The 27417-nt window shown below is 40.0% G+C and overlaps 1 protein-coding gene across 2 annotated transcripts in view; it reads left to right on the top strand.

The window, feature by feature from the left end:
- The window catches only part of EGLN3 (egl-9 family hypoxia inducible factor 3), a 54581-nt gene extending 49283 nt beyond the window's left edge, over positions 1-5298 (top strand). For both annotated transcript variants that reach the window (XM_060759341.2, XM_060759348.2), the window contains exon 5: positions 288-5298. In XM_060759341.2, coding sequence (XP_060615324.2) covers positions 288-325 — 38 coding nt within the window. In that variant the 3' untranslated portion in view covers positions 326-5298. The remainder of the gene's footprint in view (positions 1-287) is intronic.
- Positions 5299-27417: the final 22119 nt, after the last annotated feature.

Below are 27417 nucleotides of genomic sequence, written 5' to 3'. Positions count from 1 at the left end.
TTGGTGTCATCTGAAAACTTGAAAATCTAACCCTTCATCTAAGTCCATTTTTCCTTTCATCCTCTTCAGCCTCCATAGTTGAAGCATACATTTATATTATGTTTATATTGTTATAATTTGATATACACACACTTCTTTGATGATAATCATGTGATGTAGAAATTATTTAAATAAATATACAAATACTCAATTACACGTTATTCCAAACATTTAGGCTCATGAATACTGTGTATGCCTGGCTTGTGTATGGTTTTGGACTTTAACAATTTCTTTCATTTTCATTGCAGATGCAGGGAAGACAGATGCAGTTCTCAATGAAGACTGAATTTACTCATACAGTTTTTCAGTGATGAATAGGGGACTGTTTGCAAGCAATAAGATCCAAAGGCAACATGGTCTGTTTCCAATTATTATTGGACACTCTTTTTACTTGCAGAAATGCACTGTTTTTGGCACTCTCTTGTATTTGCATATTACGGCGATGGTACTCATGGCAGCTTCGTATCACACACCCCTTTGGCATAAATCACCCCTCTTTTCTACTCGCTTTTAACTGAAAAAAAATGCACCCAGGGTTTTTGAAAGTGAAGAATATCCCAAGCTTCCCACTAATGTCAAGACCAAGTTGGCAATACTGGTAATAAAGATACTAAACATTTGAAATATCTGGGGGAAACTTGAGTCTTATTTGCACTTTATTTACCTAGTATTTTTCAATGAGATTGAGTTTTTACAGACCACAGATGGGCAACCCAAGCAACCAGAGAAGCAAAATGGAAAAAGACATTTGTCAAGAGCCAAGGTCATTATGCCCAAAGTGGGGCCTTTCGTGGACTGCCTTGTCACTTTACTGCACAGACTATTGGTTTTACTGGTTTATATAATTAATTTCTAAGAAAAAAAGGATAAGCCTCCAATTTGCCATAAAATGATTTTATCCATGTTGCTAAAGCCAGGCAACAGTGGCCTTTTAGAGCCCCAGAACAGAGGCGGAGACTGTTTTGTCCACTGTTTGTGAAAAAAACATTTTCTTTTCTGAAGCATGACGGATGTGTGTATGACTTTTCATTCTTTTTAAAAAAGGCCTTTGTTTTATGAATCTGCCAGCATCCACACACCAGCTCCTGTCTAAATTTGTAATGTTTTTAAAAGTTGAAGATAAGCTAAATGCATGTATGCCAAGAATTGATCCAGCCAAGTGTATTTTTCATTTTACTTTTAAAAACTGATCTTCCACCAGCCATTGTTTGTCTAAAAAAAGTAGAATTCTGGTTATTTAAATTGACAAATAAACATTTGTTGGATAATTGTAGCCAATTAAGTGATAATGCCATGCCATTTGGATTATTTCAGATCTTTGATTAACATAACAACCCTATTGGGGAGCAAGTCCCATTGATTCAATTACATATACTTCTAAGGCCCCTTCCACAAAGTTGAATAAAATCTTACATTTTCTGCTTTGAACTGGAATATATGGCCCTGTGGACTCAAATAACCCAGTTCAAAGCAGGATTTTCTGCCTTGATATTCTGGGCTATATGGCTGTGTGGAAGGGCCCTAAGAAGATAGGGTTAGGATCGCGTTGTATATGCCTGATGTCACACTTGAATTGTACAGCTGTTGCAAACCTAACCACTGTTTGTGAATCCATGAGAAAATGTTTTGACTACTACAGCCTTATAGCTTAATCCTAAGATTAGTTGTGCTAGCGCACACACTTGTGTGTGTTGGATGAGATATACCAATTGTTTTACCTATGCAATATCATGAAACATTACTTTGCAGGCAGGCACTCTGAAATTGTTTTGGAGTAAGGTTCACAGCCTGCATCCTGCCACACCAGAGCCCCACTGCTGGTTGAATGTCTATGTAGATTTGTTTTGATATGTATTTAAACTGAATAGGGAAAAATTACTCAGTCCCATGTGTTACAGGTAAATATTTCCATCCTGCATTTGAGCCATGAGCTGTACAGAAGCAGAATCAATAATGAAAAGGAATACATTTTCTTACTATAGTTTTACTTTGTAAAAGACAAAAGATTTCAGTGAGTAACTTTTCAATGCTACTTTACTCAATAAATAGTAGAACTGTGGGTATTCAGCACTTAGCATGGCTCATTATTAAAATGCCACGTCCAAGAGTTATTCCACAAACATGTAGATTTCAGGAAAATAATTAATGTAAACATCCTGTCAGGATAAATTCGCTGTCTTAACTGATATCTCTAGTCATATTGTGAACTTTGTATCAGTGATTCAGTTTGTTCTTCCAAATATGTATATCTCTTCTCTTCCATGTCTTGTATATCCTCCCAGTTACATAACCAACTCTGGCAATTCTCATTTTTTTCTCTTCCTCAGCCAATTTGTTTCTTGCTATTTTCCTTTATGTAGGAATGGCAGTTATTATGTCACTTTATTTCTAGACAAGCCAGATGCTTGTCCCATAATTGGAGCTAGTAAATGCAACAAATATTGAGACATTGTCCAGCCTTAATTTATTTTAGCACAGCATGTAAAAGGTAACAGGTTTTGAACAAAACAGTTGTTTGATCTAGAAAAGAAGACACTGTTATTGCCCAATTTGATGTGTGATTTTTAAGATGCTACTGAATTATTCCAATTCCTCTCACATTTGAAGACACCTATTTGCTCACATGGCTTTACACATTTGTGTGAGATTGCTATGTGACCTCAGTATACAGTTCCTGTTTAAGTCAAGAAGAATTGATCAGCTCATAGTAGATTCATCATATATACCAATATAGTCCTTTTGTTTTAGTGAGTGATCAGAGTCCTTACGTGGAAGATGCATGAATAACTCACATTGGGAAGAAACTGTAACATGACATTCCATGTATGCCTACCACAGTAGAGTTCTGTAGATCTGAAAATCTGGCATTGAATTGTATCCATGGAAGGGAATGGGGGCAAGAATTTCTTCCTCAGCCCATGCCCAATTTGCAACCTGTTTTTAATGGGGTAGTAAAGGAAAATATAAGCAAGCTCACCTAACATGGTTACATGTGAGCTAGCATCCTTCACAGAATGTCTTCTGATCCACCAGAGAATTCTGGAAATGAATGGAAGAAAAGAAAACATTTTTGCTTATTATTTCTCGACTTTTCCCCTTTATCCTGCCTTAGTCTGTGCTAGGAATTTGGAAAACCTTCCTTAGTACTATGGAGGTTAGTTGGCGGAGGGCGGGGAAGAGATCTGGGAAAGGAAAATTATGAAGCTTTCCTCTTCTATATTTCAAAGAATATTTTTGTGAATGGAAGTAAGACAAGGCCAGACATTCCATACACATGTGACAAAATAAACATTACTTTTTGGACTATACCTCCCAGAATCCCATGGTTAGCTTGTTAACATGCAACAAAAATTGCATTTTCAAAGCTATGGAAAATGAACTTTCCCCTCATTTCCCTGTAAACAAACACATCAGAATTAAACAAAAACTGATTTTAAGAGACAAATTAAAATCACAGGAAACTCTGATGGAAGAAGATTTTATCTTGACAGCTGTAATTGTCTTATCAGGAAGGTGTACTACACATTCTCAGGAATTGGTCGACAGATTTCATGCAATATATGTTTCCTCCTTTTCTTTTTTCTGCAGTAACTGGGCTTACCAGTCGTAGATAAGACTGCACAGACTATTGGTTTCACTGGCTTATATGATTACTCTCCATTCATCATACTTAGTCTCTGGAGCATTTGAGAATTTAAAAAACTTGTGTGTTCACTAAGATGTGCCTTCAAGGGCAGTGAAATATCTGAATATTTTATTGAAGCATCTTTTTTCAAAATTTGTGTTGCCTCCAAGAATCAGTAAAGAACAGGTGAAGCAATTGAAATTATTCCAAGTCCAATTTCTGTTGGTCTCAAATTTGAAAGTCCCCAAAAAATGATCAGTAGAAATACTGCAGCTTTCCCTGTTCAGTCCCATTTTTCTGGTATTTTCTTCTTGATTTAGAGTTGTACTGGAGGACTTACGAGATTCCCAAAGAGGTGTCAAAAATAGCATTTTTTAATTTGTGGTTTATCAGTTTCATGGGGGTCCTGTGTCCCTAACATCAATGCATGAGGAAGGTTGACAGTATTAACAAAGTAGGGTTACTATATTTTGAAAAGCAATAAAGGCTTATTGATTGACTGTTTCAAGCCAACAATCACTATGGCTATTCTTACTTTAGATACCCCTGCTTTATAAACTGGGATAATAGCTTGTAGAAATATTCCTAATTTTTATGGCATTGAAAGAACAATTTTGTCTTCCCTTTTAAATTCACTTGAATCTTTTTTGGTAACTCTGAAAAAAGATGATATTTCTGGAAAAAATGATGTATATCTCCTTTACTTTAAATAAAATAGTTTCTAGACCCTTCAATTTTTATTTCAGGTCACCATCATCAACACTTTCAAATTGTCCAAATATGGGCCTGAACTCTATTGGTTATTCCAGAATAGAATAAACCCACTGAATGAATTGTTAACTTAGGAGTAAATGGAGAGATGGAAATTCTAATTGGAATTAATAGGATTCAAGCCAAGGCAATCCAACATTAGATGTTGGATTGCCTTGGCTTGAATCCTATTAAGATATAATACTCTCTGTAAAAAATAAAAAAACTACCGCAGAATCCATTGTATGTAAACTACAGTATTATGTTCATGAGATTTCATTGATTGGTCAAATAGTCAAGTCAGTTAAAAGAATATAGTTCATTTATCTTTCCAAACTGTTTCTTTACATATGAAGCCCATCTTACAAAATTTTAATCGTAAATTATATTAACTATAGAATATTGGACAAAAAGACCACTGTTCTTCATGTTGATCTGTTTTACTTTAATATTTGACCACAATCTTAGAGATTTAATGGATTGATAAATCTCACATTCCCTTCAGTGTTTCCTTTCTTCCTATGAGATAGTAATCAGAAATTCAGCTTCCATTTTTTTGACCTCTACTACAGTGTTCCATTCTTCCCCATTGATGAAATAGTACAGTGTTATTTTTCAGTGTAGTTCACTCTTGAATGGGAAGTACATCTATTTGCTGGTGAATATCTTATTTCTTTTGACATTTGCTCCGCAAATATCTCTGGGAGTACTTTTAAGCATACCTTTTTCCAGGTTGAATGCTGGTTATTGTTGCTGCCAGGTGGACTGGATACTGATCCACACTGTGGTATTTTGGCTTCTAATCTACACCTTGTGTTTTATTTTATGTTGTTGTTTTTTAAAAAATGTTGGAATGAAATAAAATGCTGCAGCGGTCAATGAAACACTGGGTTACGTCATATTTTGTACTGGCTTGATAATTCTCTTCAATGCTATGTCTACTGAGACTTTGGGAGTATACCTGAATTTATAGTACTAAGAAATTCTGTGGCACATGAAGCCCTCGTTCATAACCATTAATTTATTACAACTTATTGTAATTGGACCTTGGGTTGAGAGACAGTTCAAAGAAGCTGCCAGTAGACAATAGTCATTGAGGAAGCTATCTCAAATTGTGAAGAAGGATGGCTGAGAAGTTATGGGAAACAAGAAATCCCATCTGCATTCTGCCCTCAGAAATTGGCAGTTTTGTTCTTTTGGGTTTTTGGCTGATTACTCCTATCACTTTACAGACCTAGCTGCTAGCCATGGTCACCTGGAGATTCAGACTTTCAAGGGGATTGTGGGAGTTGTCGTTTTTTAAAAGTAACATTCTTGAACTTTTTCTGCTGTCAGTAAAATTTCCAGAGTGAAAAGGGGAGATTTCTGCACATGTTGCATGTCACACAATCTGCTGACAAGCAACACCTGCTGAAATTCTCCCTTCTCCCCAGCCATGTTAAGGAACTGTCTGCAGTTTTCACTCTTCTAGAGACCTCCCAGTTGGGGACAGCTTGAAGGCTTTGCTGATATTCCTCCACCACCATTGCTGTTCTCTTTCCATTTTCTCAAGAGAAAGCAGCTCGGCAACAACTCCTGGATACATTCAAGGGAAAATTTCTATTGACACTGAGGAAGCTGTGCTTGTCAAGATCAGTAAAATCTGTCCAGCCTATTCTGTTCTAAATAAGGTTGTCCATTTACCACTCAAATATCTCTTAAGAGGGAGGACATCTTCACACTTTGAAGGTATCTCCAATCTTCACTGTTCTTTAAACACTGACCGACAGGTTGTATGTCATGCACAATAAAGCTATTTTCTGGTTCTTTCTCACCACCCATTGAATAGCATTTATACAGAACTAAATTTGGCCACATCATGAGGAGACAGGAAAGCCTAGAGAAGACAATTATGCTGGGGAAAGTGGAAGGCAAAAGGAAGAGGGGCCGACCAAGGGCAAGATGGATGGATGGCATCCTTGAAGTGACTGGACTGACCTTGAGGGAGCTGGGGGTGGTGACGGCCGACAGGGAGCTCTGGCGTGGGCTGGTCCATGAGGTCACGAAGAGTCGGAGACGACTAAACGAATGAACAACAACAAATGCCTCGGAGCATATTACAAAGCAAGGACTCCTGGCTACTAAAAGCTTTCTAAGTTTCAGTACTCAATACATATTTAAATATGTAAAATATGTATATAATGGTATAGGCCTGTGTGTTCACTTTGTTGAAGCTTTTCTTGAACAGTTGAAGAATTCTTGTTATTCTACTCATGTTCCTGTAGACTGCAATACACATAAGAGTAGATCAGAAAACTTTATGAACTGGATTCAGTTTCATTTATAAGCAAAATAGATCCGTTGTCTGTTTGGCTGGGCATCATTGTTAATACAGATTTCGCTACACCTAAGTACTCTAAAGGCATAAAATTCCATCTGATCTTGGCAGCCCTGGCTAATACTTGGATGGGAGACCTCCAACAAATAATATGTGGTATAGGTTAGGTTTCAGAGTAAGGGACTGGTACAACGACCCCTGAGAATTCCTTGACTAAGAAAACCTTGTGACATTCAGATGACTTGAAGACATACATATGTACAGACACAAACGTTTGATTTAGTCTGGATGTAAAGCAGTCATTGTGGTGTGATGGTGACAGTGATGGACAAGAGATATAGGAGACCCATATTTAGGTCCTCACTGAGCCATAAAACTCACTGGGTCTGATCTACACAATGAAGCATAGTGCAAATCTATGGAACTCTGCTCTCTTGTTACCATCCCTAACTGACCGTTGTGCAAACAGCCCCCTCCCTTCCCAGCCCTTCCATTGTTGTTGGAGAGACTGTCCCTAAATGCAAACTGAGAATAATTGCTGAGATTCATCACCAATCTCAATAGATGACGCCATTAATCTTTGCCTGGTTATGAAGATATAGTTAAACAATTCCTTTTCCCTTCACTCTCCTCCAGCAGTGAAATGGCTATTAGGGGCTAACTCAGTGCAACTGTGCTTTTTGGAGTGGTTTAGAGGTTGTGGAGAGAAGAAGAGAATTATCAATAGCAGTGGCTAAAGAAGAAGGTGTAAATCTGGTTTGCACCAAGAGGAATTTAGTGTCCAGATTGAGGGACGTCATGGTGCTCCTTTATTCCTTGGTCAAACCTCACCTGGAATATTGTATTCAGTTCTGGGCACCACAGTTCAATAAGACATCAAGAAATTCAGATGTGTCCAGACAAAGCCAACCAAGATGATCAAGGGTCTAGAAACCAAGCCTTATGAAGAATGACTTAGGGATATTTATCTTAGAGAAGAGGAGACAAAGAACTCACAAGGTGTAGGGATGTAATGTAGAAGATAAATTTGTTTTCTGCTGCTCCAAAGAATGTAAACCAATGGATTCAAATTTTTCCTAAACATTAGGAAGAATAATATTTTTTTACTGTAAGAACTGTTTAACAGTGGAATAGAATGCATGGCAGGGGGATGAGCTAGATGGTCTTTGTGATCCTTTCCAACTCTATGATTATCTCAATTTCTACAGCAGCAATAGAAATAACAACAAATGGATACAGAAGCATAATGTAAAATTACCCTCTGTAAGAGGATGGCAACCTGGCAGTCACTCTCTCCACACCTGACCTACCCAATAGCATTGTTTTGAGGATAAAGTGGGGAGGATGATGGTTGCGTTATAGCTTAGTGGAAGCAAGTGGTATATAAATGTACCCAACTAATCATAGAGCTCTGTGTAAATAAGACATTCCTTTGTCTTTACAGGTCTGTAAGTCTCTTTAAATTCCTTTTAACTGAAGATCAGAAAATCAACTATCAGTCCCTTGAACAGGAGTCCCCAGTGGCACAGTGGTTAAACCCTTGTGCTGGCAGGACTGCTGACCAACAGGTCAGTGGTTTGAATCTGGGGAAAGCAGGTTGAACTCCCTCTGTCAGCTCCAGCTCCCCATGCAGGGACATGAGAGAGGCCTCCCACAAGGATGGTAAAACAGCAAACATCCAGGTGTCCCTTGGGCAACGTCCTTGCAGACGGCTAATTCTATCACACCAGAAGTGACTTGCAGCTTCTCAAATCACTCCTGACACGGAAAAAGTCCCTTGAAATAATTTGCAATTTAGGGCATTTGGTTCTGTGAGAGCCAGGGTACTGTAGTTGTTTGAGTGTTGATTGTAGTTTTAATCCCCACTCAGCCCTACTCAGAGCCACTGGGTGACTTTGGGCAAGCCACGGTCTCTCAACCTCAGAAGAAGACAATAGCAAACCATTTCTAAACAAATACTGTCCCAAAACCTCATGGTAGGTTTGCTTTAGAGTTTCCACAAGTTGGAAATAATCAAAAGCACATAACAGCAGCAACAGTACATTTCAGAAGTGCAGAATCTTGTGGACTAGAGTGGTATGGAAGAAGTAACTCAGATATGGAACTACAGTTAGCCTCATATCTAAGAGGGCCAAGTAAAGAACACTAATCTCAGACATGGTGCGAGCACTCCACATGACTTTTTATTCAATAAATTATATCTTGCTTTTCTCTGAGCACACACCCAAGGCGGTTACAACAGAATAAAAGCATACCATACAAATGTTAAAACAACCCATTAGAACATAAATATTTGAAACAGCAAACACCATTAAGACCATATAAAACCAATATAAAAACCCAGAGCTTCCACTATCACTTATTTGGCTTAATTAAATGCTTTCTCGAAAAGGAACATCTTCACACTTTTCCAGAATGCCATTAAAGAAGAGGTCAGTTCCACAGCAGAAGCACTGCTTCCAGCTGTTAATCCAGCACAAGGGCGGGAAGACCTCGTGTTATTGTGGAGCTTCCACAATGTTTTTGGCTGGATGCAGTGTGATTCAGTACCCACACTTCAAAAAACAAAACAAAAACCCAACCCTGTTTTGCCAGGTGGAATCAGCTCTGCAGCAAAGCCTTGCTGGTGACATTGCATCTAGTAACCATATAGTTGCCACCCTGTTGTGATCTCACCAGAGGAAATGTTGCCCATAAGACCAATGCAATGCTGCTTGTATCTGCGTCTGTGCAGTTGGTCTGTCTGCCTAGACTCCAAATACACTTCAGGGTGCTTCCATGCTGATAGGTTTGCACTCTCTGTACTGGAGCAGGGTACTCTGATGTTATCAGTTGGTTGTAGATTCAACCTAGTTCGCCCTGAGGAAGGAAAAAACGAAGAGGTGTAGCTGGGACATTATGTTGCAGATAGAAATAACAAAAGCCTGTTATTCATTTCAGACAAAGGAGGAAATGTTATTTGAGAGTGAGAAGGTTTACAGTGAGAAACTTCAATGTGATGAAGTCCTTAGCGCAGCCTGTGGTGAAGCAAAGAAGAAAGGGATCACAAGGAGCAAAACGGATTAAAGAAAAGGAAGAATGGGTTAAAAAGAACAAGCCATAACAGAAATCCTTTTCTACTGTTGATGTAGACATATTCTACTTGTGTGTGTCTGTAAGTGTCTGTCTCCAGGCTGGGTTATGCACTCCTGAAGAAGAGAATGACTTATTGGTAGAAACACTGTGGGAAAAGAGCAGAACAAGACTTCTCTCCTTTTTTCAAAGGCAATAAGAAATATTACAGCAGCTGAACTAAAGATCTCAAGTGTAGCAGTTCTCTCCTGCTGACAACTCTAGTTAATGCAACATCTTATTTGGTTCCTCGGCTGGACTCCCACAGTGGCAAATCCTCCCAGTACAGCGAAGAGATAAGAGACTTTGGTCCTTGATCCTAGCCAAGGGGCTTTCACACAGTGGAGTCTGATTTCTCTGGAGGGGAATGAGAGATGAGAAAGTGACTGGTTTGTCTTGGAGCTGCTATGGTGATATGTTGCTTCTGGAAGAATCTATGTACTGATTGTGATTAGTGATGGGGAGCTTTAACCTGTGGAGAGGATTAGCCTAGGCCAAAAAAGCATTTCAGCCATCACTGAAATATTGGTCTTTCTATATGGCAGTACTCTTGATATCTTCAGTTCTGAAAAATTGTTTCTGTAATTTCTGTATAAATCATCAAAAAAGCATTTAGAGATAGGAAGATCGTGTAGTGCTTTAAAGCCATATCTTTAATTCATTGCAGTTATTTATGTGCTAGTTCTGCATGTTAAACCAAAATATACAATGGTTAACATGCACTGTATAACTTGAGATTAACAAGTGTTATAGGTTCCCTAAATTTGGAGGAAGAGAAAGAAAAGTGAAGGTAACATCCACTAAAGAATATTTGTATGAGTAAAAATAGCTTGTGGAATGTAGAATGTATTCCAGTGGACTGTTGGATGTGATGAAATTTCCATCCATCCTAAGTTAAGAGATAGAAGAGCTCCACCCAAGAGGTTGGAGAGCCACAGCAAGATTAGACAGAACAAGGATAGATAGATCACAAGTCCAAAAAGGAAAAGAAAGAAGCTTATTTGTTCAGCTTCTATGATTCATTCATGGTTGCTTGGCCATACTAAAAAGCTGCAAATAGGCATGTAAATAAGATCCAAAGTGGTGTAGTGGTTTGAGTATTGAGCTAAGAGTATGGAGACCAGAGTTCAAATTCCCACTCAGGCATGCAAATCCATTGAGTGACCATGGGCAAGTCACATATTTTCAGCCCCAGAAAATTCTATAATATGTTCACCTTAGGGTTGCTGTAAGTTAAATGATGAATGCAAACAACCATAATAAGGGATGCAAATCCTGAAGTATTTGATCCCCAGATATGAGGGTGAATAATTACTTGAACACAACACAACAACAAAGTCCAATACATCTGAAGACTACGAGGGTCACAGAGAAGTGTAGGCTAACTACACCACTGTCACTGAACCAGTAACTCAATAACACTAGAACCTGGATCTCTTACGCCCAAGCCCAACATTAAGACAGGAGCCAGCAACTGGGGTGCAATTTGGCATTGGCAGGACAAGAAAGTATAGGCTTGGAGAGATAGACATATATGTAGTATGTGGGCCATATTCTCTTTTGACCCCAATATAGATTTACTATTGTGGTCCCTTTGCATTTAAGGTGTGTGGTAACCCCAAGGGCTGGTGCTCAAGGTACCCTCAGATCTGGAGCCAACTCTATATCTAATCCTCTCTGGAAAATTCTGTTTAATTTTGCTTTCCATTGTCTTCATGGGAGTTTCTTCCAGCAGCAAGAGCAAGGTCTGCTTTCCTGTCGGAATTCATTTCAGAAAACTGACTTCCCCTGTTTTCAATGAGAAATAGTAAATACAAGTTATTCCCCTTCTACACCAATTGCTATTCATACAGAGCTGAGTTTCTCCACCTAAATTAATGATGTTTTTCAGTAAGATAGCTGGTGCTAATGATGCAACCTGTTCTGTTCTTCTGTTTACTATTATGTTTATTTAATTTTAAGGGATTGGAATGAGAGTCTGTAAAGCGCCAGCAGGAGGCATGTTGTGTAGTACAAACACAATTGATTTTTATTATTGGACAATGTTTTTCCATGGACACATTCCAACCTACTGAATTCCATGAGCACTTCAGGCTTGCACAATGCTGGCAAAACAGGCATGACAGAATAACAGGAGTGGTGGTGGTGGTGGGGGCTTCTATATGCCTATGCTACCTTTTACTATGATGCTGAAGACAATGGTTATGGTCCAAGTCTGTGGGGTACAATGCTTCACATGTGTTGCTCCTAAACTCAGAAGGCATCTGACAATCCCAGGAGGAACTTCCAAAGCCATTAACTAGCTGGGAGACTAGCACCTTTCCCAGCTGTGACTAGCTGAAAATTTGGGAGAGTGACCTTAGCTTTCTACAACAAGCTACAGAGCTATAGCTTGGAGAGGTGCTCCCTGGTTATTGTCCCACTTCATGCCTCCACTTGGTGGGTGCTTGGATACAGCACAAGGAGTTGGTGATAACTTCTTGAGGTATGGTAGGCACATGGAGACTGATTTCATCTGCTAATACATTGCCTGAATGGCCACAAAGCACATGTGCACATAACCTCAAGTTATGTGAATGCATATGTTACAGAGTCTGTACCCTCCATGAGAAGAAGTACATCAAACACCTCTGCTAGCATGACTCCTCAAACACACACAGAGCCGCTTAAGTAGAAAAAAGAGGTCTTTATTTAAGTTCAACAATTTTTTAACTAAGTACAAGGACTGTAGCATAGGTCACGGTCAGTATCTGCAGGATACAGGCATTGGCAAGCATCTGCTATGTGGTTGTCATTCTCAGAGACTGGCTCCTTGGTAGCTCCTTCTCACTGAGCAAGGCTTATCCTCAGCTCATTCAAACTGGTCCCAATTACACTGCCATATAATACAGTTTGAAACATCATTATATGGTCACTGTGAAACTGCCTTGAAATGCATTATATGGATTCACACTGGCTATATAATGTAGTTTGAAACTGCATTGTATGACAGTGTAGATGGGGCCTCTCTCAAAGGAACTCTCCAGTTGAGGAGCCCAGAAAAGCCTCAATCCACTTGATAGTTGCAGTTTTCCTTCTTCATCAGTGGTTCTCAACCTGTGGGTCTCCAGATATTTTGGCCTTCAATTCCCAGAAATCCTAACAGCTGGTAAACTAGCAGGGATATCTGGGAGTTGTAGGCCAAAACACCCCGGGACCCACAGGTTGAGAACCACTGTTCTTCATAGTCTGGGGATCCTTCCAGACAGGCCCTATATCCCAGGATCTGACCCCAGGTTTTCTGTTTATCCCAGAGTATCTGGCAGTGCAGACCCATGTAATCTAGTTTAAAGCAGAAAACCTGGGATAAGATCCTGGGATATAGGGCCTGTCTGGAAGGGCCCTGGCACTCAGACCAAGGGAGATAGCTGCAGTTTCTACCTTCCAGGCCTCCTCCAGATTTTGCTGGTGTTCCCTTGTTGGTCTCCTTGCCACACCCCCAGCAGATGCTTTAATTGAGGTCAGCTGCTCAATTCTGCTTTTCTTCTGAGGTCAAGGAGCTGAGAACAGAAGAGGCAGTGCTATTGGTGAGTCCTTTTCTGCCACAGCATGTTAGCAATAAGGTGTTTTTAGATAGTATCCCCTCAGATTATCTCCCATACATACACTGGTCAAATTCAGGTTCTGTAAGGTTGCTGCATCATAGGAGTATGGACACGTGTATGCATGTGTGCACACAATAGTGTACTGATTTTGAGAATAAGATATTTATAAGGCCCAAATCAGTTCAATGGAAATTTGTTAAGGAGTCTACTTTCATAGAATCATAGAGTTGGAAGAGACCTTGTGGGCCATCCAGTCCAACCCCATGCCAAGAAGTAGGAAAATTACTTCTTGGCCCCACTTACTGCTACTTCTTAGCAATGAATGGGACCAAAAGGCACTGGAACAGATAACACTGGAATCTTTTCAGTTTCTGAAAAATAACATTGGCCAAATCTATTTGTTTCAGTAGCTCCTTCTTCCGAATATTCAGCTAAATATGTGAATTTTGCAAAGTTCTTACACATATGATCTAAAATAAAATTTTCATTAATCTAAGATTTTTATCATGTCAGAAGTGAATTGAGGGTACAGTTAAAATGTATTTAAAACACAAAGTTTTTAAAAAACCCGGCATTATGCTAAATGTCATTTGACCAGTAGATGGCCACTTGGAGTGCCTCTGGTGTTGCTGTGAGAAGATCCTCCATTGTGCATGTGGCAGGACTCAGGTTGCATTGTAGTAGGTGGTCTGTGTTTTGCTCTCCTCCATACTTGCATGTCGTGGACTCCACTTTGTAGCCCCATTTCTTAAGGTTGGCTCTGCATCTTGTGGTGCCAGAGCACAGTTCGTTCAGCACCTTCCATGTTGCCCAGTTTTCTGTGTGCCCAGGAAGGAGTCTCTCATTCAGTATGAGCCATTGATTGAGGTTCCAGGTTTTAGCCTGCTACTCTTGGACTCTCACTTTCTGAGGTGTTCCTGCGAGCATCTCTTTAGATTAGGGCTGGGCGGTTTCGTTTCGTTAATTCGTAATTCGTTAATAATTTGTTAATTTTTTCAATTACAAAACAATAACGAACCATTCTGGAGCAATTATTAAAAAAAACGAATTTTCAAAAACGCTTTGTAAATGCTTCGTATTTTGATATTGTATTCGTTTTGTTATTGTTTTGAGGTCGTTTCGTTATTATTTCCACATGTCTGGGCCAGTTTTATGGTTTAATTAGTGAAAAAAAAATTATAATATCACACCAACAGTCAACAACAGAGGGAGAGGGAAGCTTCAGAAGGTTTTGGAGGTTTTTTAGCGTATTTCGCGGTTGCGTCCGCCATTAATGAATCGATTCGTTATTGTTTCGGAAATCGATTCGTTAATTTTTTACCATTTACGAAATTTCGTAAATATCGAACTTTTTAAAAGGAAAATTTTGTAATTATTTTAAATATCGAAACAAAAAACCCCCCCAAATACAAATAGATTTTAGAAACAAATTTTTCCGTTGTTACCCAGGCCTACTTTAGATCTTAGAAAGCTATTTCTTGATTTAAGTCATTGGCATGCTGGCTGATATCCAAACAGGGGAAGAGCCAGAGATGTCACTGTCGTGGTCCTTTCATTATTGGCTGCTACTTCCTGGAGGATGTCAGGTGATGCAATACTGGCTAAACAGTATAATTTCTTCAGTGGTGTGGGGCATAGACATCCTGTGACAAAATCTGATGATAATGTCATTGTTGTTCTATGCATCCCAGCTTTTCCAAGTTGACTGTGGATAGCAGTGACTTTTTTCATAAATAACTTCATCAGGGCACTGACATTTGTAAACAACAGACCACATATATTCATCAACACATGATCTTGTATGTGAGGCAAAAATTCCCCATGTAACCTGCCTTGGAATGTGATCTCCGAAGCCCTTCTTCCACTCTGCCCTGTGCTGGCTTCTGCACCAATAGCATTGTGTTGTAGTGTGTCACTGGATAGAGATTAAGAAGTAAATTGCTCACATTTCAGAGGCACTGACAGCTTCTATCATAATTTTTAAAAGACAGTTCAAAAGCTGTCTAATTGGCAAAGGAAAAGGCTTAACTGACTTAAGCTCCTCAGTCTTTAGAGAGTTTTCAAAAGCTCACTGCAAACACTTCTGCTTCAAAGCTTATGCTTCTTTATCTGTGAGAAGCTAAACATTGGATAATTCTTTAATTAGTTCCCAACAAGATGCTTTCTCCGCAGCACAGGCTTGCAACAGGGTAATTATGTCCTTAGTTTTAAAACAAGTGTCAATACAAATGGTTTTCTGGCTTTCTCATCCTCCCCTCTTCTCAACATCTTGCTCCTCATTTGATTTAACTACTGTGTTGCCAGCCAACAAACCTCAGCTTGCCATGTGTTTGAAGCAAGTACACAATAAGGAAAACAAACACAACACGCAACCTTGATTTAAAGCAGCATGAGGAGAAAGCAGTGGTGATAATGGGGTGCCAAACCCGCTTTAGGTTTTAGTCCAAACTTTAAAAAAGTTACTAGGGGATAGAGGAGCCCCTGGTGGCACAGCAGGTTACATCAATGAGCTGCTGAACTTGCTGACCAAAAGGTCGGCAGTTCAAATCTGTGGAGCAAAGTGAGCTCCCACTGTTAGCCTAGCAAATGTGAGTAGATCAATAGGCACCGCTTAGGCAAGAAGGTAATGGTGCTCCATACAGTCATGCCGGCCACATAACCTTGGAGCTGTCTATGGACAATGCTGACTCTTCGGCTTAGAAATGGAGATGAGCACCACCCTTCAGAGTTGGACATGACTAGACTTAATTTCAAGGGGAAATATTTACCTTAGGATGATAGACCCTGACCCTCAAGTAAGTTCAGGATCTAGGACTGTTCTTTTAAAGTAAAATCCAGAGTGGATTAATCATACGACCTGGTTGACACTGGAGCCAAGGCAGGACCACTAGGATAAAATGGTTTGGAATGGGAAAATAGAAGAGCAAGGGTTCATAACTTCCCTCCTCCATCAGAGCAGGGTTGTGATTGTATTTAAAAGATGTATTAGGAAACCAACAACTAGGTAAAACAGTTTTGGATATTTTAAAGAAGACCTGGCATTCTTACGTCAAATGGTTAAGGACTTTCTGCCCTTTAAGTGAATCCCGCCCCCCACCAGAAGCTTTGTAGTAAGGAGATTTCTTTACACACATCTGCATGTAATATGATAAATACTTGAACTCTTTCCTCATCTTGCTTGCTGGAAAAAAGTGACACCATAAATTTAGGGAAATTTTTATCTGCATTTAATAGTGTTTGTTTTTATGTGACTTTGTTATCGATATTGTTTGTTCGGTTATCCTTGTTTTTGTCTGATCTATTGATTGTAATAAATAATCAATTTTTAAAAAATGTCAGGCTAACCTCCTATGTCAGAATGTTGTTGTTGTTAATTCGTTCAGTCGTCTCCGACTCTTCGTGACCTCATGGACCAGCCCACGGCAGAGCTCCCTGTCGGCCATCACCACCCCCAGCTCCTTCAAGGTCAGTCCAGTCACTTTAAGGATGCCATCCATCCATCTTGCCCTTGGTCGGCCCCTCTTCCTTTTACCTTCCACTTTCCCCAGCATAATTGTCTTCTCTAGGCTTTGCTGTCTCCTCATGATGTGGCCAAAGTACTTCAACTTTGTCTCTAGGATCCTTCCCTCCAATGAGCAGTCGGGCTTTATTTCCTGGAGGATGGACTGGTTGGATCTTCTCGCAGTCCAAGGCACTCTCAGAACTTTCCTCCAACACCTCCACATGTCAGAATGGCATCATGTAAATCTTTATAGGGTGAGTTGCATATTGATTGTGCTTCACATCTCTTGTATTGAAAGCGAATTTTGTGCAATGAGAAGTACACCAAAAATCACAAGTAAATGTAGAATGAAATGTAAAACAAATTTCACGTGCTACTGAATGGATATGGGCAATCCCTTTTCCATGATCCTCAACTGAATGTGGATGTTGCATGTTGGATAATTGTTCACAACCATTTTCATAAGGAGAATTAGCACGCCTACAAAGTGCGAATATATCCAGGGACAGAGGACACTAAAAGACAGGTAATAAAATTTTAGCTTGATTCGCAACAGAAAAGTAACTTCCCTCGAGATAAGACACCAACAGGATTTCAGCCATGATTTCTTGCTATGAACACGTGCAGCGGCAAGTTTCAGGGTCACATCTTTTCTCCTCCTCCTGTTTCCATTTTTAAAATCTGTGAAGTCATTTTGCCCTGTGCCATGCTTTGTCCAATCAGGAGGCAAAGTTGGTGAAACAGGGACATTGCTATATGAAAATAAATGCATTTCTCTCTCACAGTGTGACAGCAAAGTTTCTACATAGAAAGTGAGCCTGAGCACGAAAACAGATTCCTAAAGGTTGCCAAATCAGTCATATCTTGCATCTGTTTCAGAGATACGTTTGCATCAAACCAATATTCCTAACAGGTGTTTTGATTGTCTTCTAAGACTAGGGGTTAAGCTGCTCTTCAACAGCAGGCATCCTCAAACTGTGGCCTTCCAGCTGATTGGGGCTCCAACTCCCAGAAGCCCTAGCCAGCTTGTTCAGTAGTCACAAATTTTGAGAGTTCAAGGCCCAAACAGATGGAAGGCTGCAGATTATTATTATTATTACATTTATTTATACCCCACTTTATCTCTTCTGAAAGATTCTCAAATCAGCTTAATATAAAAGCATTAGCATACAATTTAAAATATACAAATATGCAAACATTAAAATAGAATTAAATATAAGCAGTGTTAAAAAGTTCACAGTTAAAATTCATTAAAACATATTCAAAATTAAAAACTGACTTGATCTTAAAAACCTTTAAGAATGTCTGCTTTACAGACTTCTTTCATGTAAGCAACCCAGTTCCAATTCCTTGTTATGAGGAAGCCCTTGACACTTGTGTGTCAGGGTGGAATGAGACATACTGAGGGTGACCTTTGCAATATCAGTTTGATTGGCTGGAGGAAAGTCCTTGAAACTAAGGCATACATGTCTAAAGGGGTGCAAGCTCTTTTCTAAGTTAGCCTAAGTGAAGTCATATTAGTTTCCTTCCACTTTACTCTTCCGGAACAGATGAAAAGTCCAAATTTGAGGAGTTATGATTTTTTAATAATAGTATAGATGAACATCAAAATCATGCTGGCAAATTCTGGGAGTTGTAATCCAAATAGATAACTCCTCCAAGCTCTTATGAGGAGAAGTTATCTACCAAGAGCCAAAAATGATTTCAGATCTTGGCTTGTTTACAGATGGAAGATTTTGTTTAAAAGCTGACATTTTCAATCTGAAGATGAAAGAAGATAAGGAATGAGAGGACATATTTTTCGAAAGCTTAGTATGACTTGTTTTCATAATGGGAAGTCATAGTTTCCCCATTATATTTGAGACAAGCTTCAGCAGGGGCAAACAAACAACTCAACTCAAACAGTGTTTAGAATTCAGGGTGCTGACGTTGAATGACTTTCCTCTGTGCATATAGTTACCAGGAGAAAATTGACAACTAGCATACATGTCCCAGCAGGTCTACCCAGGACAGACAGTGGTGAGGAATGGAGGAAATTACAGTTTAGTAAACTCTGAAGAGTTGTATGATTCTCACACTCAATTTACTATGCAGTCCTATGTTTGATTTTGCTCAAAAGTAAGTCCATGTATGTGGTTAACTAATAGAAGCACACAAAGGACTGCAACTGTATGTGATAAAATTAGATAGGGGGATACTTCCTTTACTTAGGCGATCCCTCGTTGTCCGAGAAGGATTGTCTTCCAAGATCAGTGTACTAGCGGTGGGTCTGCAGGTGACTGTGGAGCCCTATTCTTGACCTGCATGTTCTCCCGCAGTGAGGGCATTGGTTTTCAGCTGGAAGGCGGTCCTGGTCGAAGTTGGCTTGACACACCTTCCTCTTGGCATGTTTCTCTCTTTCGCCCTCCATTTGTGCCTCTTCAAATTCTACAGCATTGCTGGCCACAGTTGGAGCGCTCAAGGACCAAGGCATCCCAGTTCTCAGTGTCTATACTAGAGTTTTTTAAGGTTGGCTTTGAGCCCATTTTTAAATATCTTTTTCTGTCCTCCAACATTCCATTTTCCATTCTTGAGTTCGGAGTAGAGCAACTGCTTTGGGAGATGGTGGTCGGGCATTTGGACAACATGGCCAGTCCAGCGGAGTTGATGGCAGAGGACCATCGCTTCAGTGCTGGTGGTCTTTGCTTCTTCCAGCACGCTGACATTTGTCCACCTGTCTTCCCAATAGATTTGCAGGATTTTTCAGAGGCAACACTGATGGAATTGTTCTAGGAGTTGCATGTGACATCCGTAGACAGTCCACGTCTCACAGCCATATAGCAGGATTGGGAGGACAATAGCTTTAAACAAGCACCTTGGTATCCCTACGGATGTCCCAGTCCCCAAACACTCTCTGTTTCATTCGGAAAAATGCTGCACTCGCAGAGTTCAGGCGGTGTTGTATTTCAGTGTCAATGTTGACTTTTGTGGAGAGGTGGCTGCCAAGGTAGCGGAAATGGTCAACGTTTTTTAATGTTACACCATTCAGCTGTATTTCTGGCATTGGAGAGGGATTGGTTGGTGCCTGCTGGAAAAGCACTTCGGTTTTCTCAATAGGGGGATAGCACAGATGAGTTACCTTCTTTTTTCTGCCTCCCCTTCTGGAATGATACAAAATTATGTAAGCATAGTCATCAGCAATATTTTCATGTCACTCAGAGCAGAGCGTAAGATATAATATTGTTGATGGGGAAGAGAGTACTCCGATGCCAGTATAGGAGAGTGATAATAGCTTATAAAGAGAGGCACAGATGGAGGAGAAAGGCTGTGGTGGGTGGGAACATTCAGGATGCTGCCAATGAATGGTGCATCATGACCTTCCTCTGTTGTAGAACATTTCTTTCCCCAAATAGTGACCTAACAGAGAGAAAATATAGCTGAAAACTAAAATATAGCAACTGCTGCCACATTACTTTGCAAGCAAATATGTGCAGCGTTTGAAAATCAGTATATGTTTTAAGTTATTCAGCAGTTTTTCCTTGTTGCAGTATGTATGCTGGGAAGGAAATTAAATTCAATGAAAATATTTTCGGCACCCTGTTTATGATGAGGTGACAGTCTAACAAGCCCTTTAATGATGCTTCTGTGGCATGTAAAATTTTTTATTAAAATATTCCAGGCAGTATAGCCTTATAACACCTTATTTATTGCTCTTCATGAATTGAAGTAGGGATGAGGGGAGGGCCTTATGGTGCCAGTGGTGGCGATGGGATTGATCTCTTCTGTAATTAGTTGTACAGTATTCTGGTCTAGGGCCCACACTTATTTTTTCAATTATCAGAACAGCAGCGATACTGACAAGATTCAATAAATCAAATATGGAAGTGTTGCCACCAAGTGGTGCAAGATGGGTTAGTCACTTCTAATTCAGTGATTAAAAATAGCTCTTAAAAACCACAGTTCTTTTAGTGATTAGTTACAATATTATTTCTATATCTTCTTTTACACTGGAAAAGCATTGCCAGCATCTACATATTCAACTCCTGCCAATTTCAAAGTGCCCTTTTCCCCAATGGGAGACAGAAAGGGCTTGATCTGCCCCCAGTACCTATGACAGCCCATAAAGATTGAATGGGACGGAGGGAGCAAGCTTGTTTTCTGCTGCCCTGAAGGCTAGGATGTGGAACAATGGTTTCAAACTACAGGAAAGGAGATTCCACCTGAACATGAGGAAGAACTTCCTATCTGTGAGAGCTGTTCAGCAGTGGAACTCTCTGCCCTGGAATGTGGTGGAGGCTCCTTCTTTGGAGGTTTTTAAACAGAGGCCAGATGGTTATCTGTTGGGGCGCTTTGAATGCAATTCCTGCTTCTTGGCAGTGGGTTGGACTGGATGCCCACAAGGTCTCTTCCAACTCAATGATCCTATGATTCTGTGAATGGGAAAAGAGGGGAAGAGTTGTTTCCATAGAGACTTGGGTGACCTTGGCAGACCACACATTCTCTGGCTTAGACAAAACAGTTGTCTTAGGGCAGTTTTAGGTTTGACATAAATTGGAAACAATTTTAAGGCACACAACAATAGCAAACCTTACTGAAACAAAGACAAGAGATCTGGAAAAGGACGGCACTCACTTTCACTTCTTTCAGAAATATGATATTGTAGATGAGAATCAAAGATATACTAGAAGAGAATGGATCAGTTCAGAACTTTTAGGGCAGGTTTTTAACATCCTCCCCCAACTTTAATAATAATAATAATAATAATAATAATAATAATAATTTTATTTTTATACCCTGCCTCTATCTCCCCGAAGGGACTTGGGGTGGCTTACAAAGGCACAAGCCCAGAGAGACCAGAGTTAAAATGTAATACAATAAAATAAAAACAAAATCAAACAGAAACATATCACAGTAAAACATAACATCAGGAAAACAGTAACATGGAAGCAATAAAAGTGTTGTATTCAGAGGGCTCTAAGTTTGTGCAAAATTCCAAAATTCCAACTTTCTCTTGCATGGACACCCACAAGGCCAGTGCAAACCAGCAAGTTTTGTAGGGATGGGACTGAAAGGGCAGATTGACTCGACACAATTGGATAATCCATTTTTTTTTTTTTACTTCTAACAACCTTGACAGGGTTTGCACATAAGCCTTTCTGTTACTGAAGGAATTCTGAGAGAAGAAGAGTTGGGTTGATTTGTGATATCTTTTTCTTCTTGCCTGTGATGAATTGAATGGGGTTGTGAGACTAATTGGAGATAGCACAAAGCCCTCTTGATCCATTTTGCTACAATTAGAACTAGTTTTGGTTTCCCTTGATGTTCCGCATGTTGTTTACCAACAGAGGAGCTCCAAAGTTGCTTCACAGGAATCTGTGGAATGCTTCCCTGAGAGATTTTAGAAATATTATCAAGAGGAGCCTTGTTCTGATGGACCAAAGGATGTATGTAATCCAGCATTCTATGGATAACAAACAAGATACCTATGGGAAGCCAACAAATAGGCATGAGTACAATACTATCTGCTTAATTTTGTTTCCCAGCAAGTGGTACAGACTGAGAGGCAGACTACTTCAGATACTCAAGAAAATATATAGCCATCAGTACTGGTAGCCACTGATATCCTTACCTTCCATGGATTGATCTTCTAAAGCTGTTTAGGTTGTTGGTGTAGGATTTATTTCTAGCTGTGGTTTTATTTTCATAGCCAGGCCTGGCTACAAATGAGTTCCTACAAAACCTTGTTCTTCAGAGGCACACCAGCCTCATGGTTTTCCTGCCTAACCCTGTGGATTAAATTATACAGTTGCCTTTTGAGTTCCTCAAAACAGAGAAATATATTTTCACAGGAAATAGAAAATGTTACAGTTCTTAGAAATAACAGATTGATTTTTCACATATTTCTTTTGGTTTTTTTTTTGGAGCAGATTCAGTAGTGGGGGGATTCCCCAACAACCTGGTTCAGCTATGGAAAGAACAGTAAAGTTGGACTATAGTTATAACTTAGCATAGTATTGATTATTGCTGTAATGTATGATAGGTGCCAGTGTGGTGTGGTGGTTTAAATGTTGGACTGGGTTTCTGGAAGAGCCATGGAAACGAGTTACATTCACTTATAGAAAGACAATGACAAACATTCTCTGAAGGAATCATGCAAAAAAACCAAAACAAAACAAAAAATAAAAAACAAAACCCAAACAAGCCAAAAAACAAACAAACAAACCCAAAAACCCAAAACCTCAAGTTAGAGTCATCACTACAAATCAGAGTCAAATAGATTGTACATTATAGCAAAAGTCAATATAGTATTGTTTTGTTGTAGCCACATGCTGCCACAAGGAAAGTTTTCTTTCTTGAAAAGACCACCTTCAGAGGACTATTATAGCAGAGGTTCAGTCTAATAGATTGCAAGTGAATGTGAATATATTCAATGACTATACATTTGATACATGGTACTTTTGTTGTTCTTGTGCCTCCCAGTCCTTTCTGACTTATGGTGACCCTAAGGCAAACCTATCACAGGTGTTTACTAAATATCCTGGTTGTCTCCTTCATAAGAACCCAAGACAATGAAAGGATCCAAAGTAATTAAGAGTATGGTGGTGTTATGTGCCTTCAACTCATTTCTTATGGTGACCCTAAAGCAAAACTATCAGGGTCTTTCTTGGCAGAATTTTTTAGAGGTGGTTTGCCCTTGCCCTCCTCTAAGGCTAAAAGAATATGACTTGCCTCAATGGGTTTTCACTACCAAGGAGAAATTCAAACCCCAGTCCCCCAGTGTCCTAGTCCAACATTCAACCAATTACACCAAGCTGGGACTTACCACCACCACCATCACCACCACTACCACCACCAAATAAATAAATAAATAGATAAATAAATAAATAAATAAATAAATGGCAATAACTTTAATGGCCAGAATATCTTGGTACACTAAAGGTGTGGTTTCCCCTTTCCCATGGTTGTGTAACAATACAGACATAGGCCCCTTCCACATAGCTGTATAAAATCCCACATTATCTGCTTTGAACGGGGTTATATGACAGTGTGGACTCAGTTAACCCAGTTCAAAACAGATATTGTGGATTATCCGCCTTGATATCCTGGGTTATATGGCTGTGTGGAAGGACCCTAAGTCTGCTGCTTCCAATCCACCTATTTTCCCATGCTTAACCTTCTTTGTAGCTGCAGCTCTTTACTTTTCTATCTTCACCATATATGCTGGCATAGTTATACCAGCATAACATGACAACAGCTTTCCGATAATTTTGTACAACAGGAATGAGCAAAGTCTGGCTTTCTGACTGCATACGGTTCCATGGACCACTTTTGTGGCACCCAGGGCCCTTTATGCATCAAGTGTTTAGAAATATGAGGTGGGTGGGGGTAGGAGACAGGGAGAAATTGTCTTCTGAGTTCATGATTAGCATGGAATCCGGCGAAAGTGGTAAAAACATATGGGATGGGATCTGTCAAATTTGTCTCTGTTGAATCACTTTAGCAACGTGGAATAAAGGGCTGGTCTCCTAGCAAATGTTGACATTTCTCTCCCAAAATTCTGCTTCATGAGCCTGGCATGGTATTTTTTTTTTTACAAAATATTATTTTAATAAATAATTTTTATTAAGGTGTATTTTCCAAAAAAAGAAAAAAAAGAAAAAAAGAATAAAGATAAAATGGGGGAAAAACACAGTGTAGGAAAAGAGGGAGTGGGGAAAAGAGGTAGCAGGCTAAGGTACAAAGGAGGAGAGTATATAAAAAGAGGGAAGAATAGGGGTGGTGGTGGTGATAAAAAAATATCTACTTCCAATCATCTTCATTGTGTTTTATCAGTTGTCCTCTTAGTTTGTTTCTCTGTACATACTCCACCTCCTAGGTCCTTGTCAATGTGGTACAATATTTCTCTGGGTGATTTATACTAAATTATCATGTTTCCTTTTAAATATATATATATATATATATATATATATATATATTCTTTTTACAAAGTCCAGTCTTTTGTTTTCATTTGTTAAAGGAAAGATGGCATCACAGAAAACAAGAGGGGACAAAGACAGTAAAGAGGAGAAGAAAGCAACCCCAGGGATCCCCAGAAGAGGATCAACTCAGGAGGAGCTGACCTTAAAGGATGTTATGAGGGAGATCCAAAGAATGTTGGAGAAACAAGACGCCTGTCAAGAATTACTACTGAATATGAGGAAAGAAATAACAGAAGAACTAGGATCACTGAAGAAAGAAATAACAGAAGAACTAGGATCACTGAAGAAAGAAATAACAGAAGAACTAGGATCACTGAATAAAGAAATAAATGCTCTGCAGCAATATGTCAAGGAAATGAAACAGGAGAGGCAAAAATGGAAAATACTCAAGAAGCATTAAAATCCAAAATGGAATTTAAAAATTAATTTAATAAATACCGCAATATCAAGATATCACCACTTTGTTTTTCCTGTCTTTTCTCCTTCATGGTAATCTTGGCTTTTGAAATGGCAATGCTGATAGCTTTCTAAACTACCCCCCCCCCCCCCACTTTTAACCAATTACAGTAAGTTCAGACTTCCATGATTGAGAGTAAGGAGATTGAAAGGGAAAGGAAATAAGCCATAGACAGAAATGGTGCATGTCTAAAAACATTGCCTTCTGTCTCCTTGAGAGTAAGGAGATTGGGAGGGAAATGAGAGGAGACCAGAGAAGTGGTGTCTGTCTTGAGAATGATGACTTCTCTTCTCTATGGATGGTTGAGCTAGAGACAGGAGGAGGTGATCCTGTGTGATTGGGGTAAGTAAATTCTCTGTCTTCTTTGAAGATGGCATCCCATGTAAAGAAGACAATTCTACACATGAAGACATTTTGCCCTGATTCTCCAGTTCCATCTGATGAAATCTTAAGTCTCCTAGAGGGTAATATAGCCCCATAGTCTCCCACAGTTACCCAACTATGCTCTACAACAGGGGTCCTCAAACTTTTTAAACAGGGGGCCAGATTACTGTCCCCTAGACCATAGGAGGGCCGGACTATAGTTTTTTTAAAAAAAAACAATGACCAAATTCCTATGCACACTGCACATGTCTTAATTTGCTACTGTTGTGAATCCTAATGTAAATATCTGATATGCATGATGTATTTTTTTTTGTTACAATCTGAACATAAAGTGATTAATAAAAAAATATAGGAAATAAATCTACATAAATAAAAATGTAATGTTCGTTTGTGGGATAAACAGAACTCAAAATCCACTGGACACCTAATAACCCAATGTATGTCCTTCACTCAAAAAATATGATTTTGTCATTCGGGAGTTCTAGTTGCTGGGATTTATAGTTCACCTACAATCAAAGAGCATTCTGAACCCCACGAACGATGGAATTCAACCAAACTGGCACATAGTTCTCCCATGACCAACAGAAAATACTGAAGGGTTTGGTGGGCAGTGCCCTTTGGTTTTGGATTTGTAGTTCACCTACAGATCACTATGGACTCAAACAATGATGGATCTGGACCAAACTTGGAATGAATACTCAATATGCCCAAATGTGAACACTGGTGGAGTTTGGGGAAAATAGAATCTTGACATTGTGGAGTTGTAGTTGCTGGGATTTATAGTTCACCTACAATCAAGGAGCATTCTGAACCCCACCAATGATAGAATTGGGCCAAACCTCCCACACAGAACAGCCACGTGGGCCACAGCAATGCATAGCAGGGGATGGCTAGTAAATAAATAAAATTTCATTTTAAAGTTTAAAAGGGGCAGCATCTGGTTCGCACGAGGGGCAGTGCGAGGCAGGTAAGGGGAGAGGAGGGAAGGGATGGAAAAACAGGGATGGGAGGAACAGGGCGAGGGGAAGGCAAACTGGACTCTCCCACCGGCTTCTCACTCCATCACATTTGCAGGACGGCTTCCTTTTCACCCTTTCTTCTGTGTGTGTCTGTGCGTCTCTCTCTCTCTCCCCACTCGCTCAGCTTTGGCGCCTTTTCCTTCCCGCCACGTAGAGCCCTCCTTTGAGCAGCTCCCCATTCTGATGGCGAGGAGGTTGTCTGCCATTAGCGGAGGCAGCGCCAGGGGGGTGTGGCCAGGCAAAGCCGGCTTTCCTGGCCCGAAGGCCCCACCCGGGAGGCTTCGAAGGAAGGAAGAAGTGATGGAAGGGGGGAGGAAAGAGAGGGAAGGACGGAGGGGATGGGAGAAGGAAGGGGACAGAAAGGGGGAAGGGGAAGGAAGGAGGAAGAAGCCTGGCCCGGCGCGACCCCGCCTGAAGGGAGAGAGAGAGAAACGCAAGCGGTGGGGGGCTTTGCGCCAGGCCAGGCCAGGCCAGGCGGGCCGGATAAATGCCCTCGGCGGGCCATATGTGGCCCGCGGGCCTTAGTTTGGGGACCCCTGCTCTACAATATATCACATCACCACTGAATTTAAAGAACATGCCATGTTGTGATTACGAATTGTTTCATCATGGGGTTTTCATGGGAAAACCATTAAGAAGTGGTTTATTGGTGCCACCTCTTGTACAGTACT

This window comes from Anolis sagrei, chromosome 1, assembly GCF_037176765.1.
Source record: "Anolis sagrei isolate rAnoSag1 chromosome 1, rAnoSag1.mat, whole genome shotgun sequence".
NCBI classification, from domain to species: Eukaryota; Metazoa; Chordata; class Lepidosauria; order Squamata; family Dactyloidae; genus Anolis; species Anolis sagrei.
Note: the sequence above shows the minus strand (reverse complement) of the source record. Positions and strands in the feature narration are given on the sequence as shown.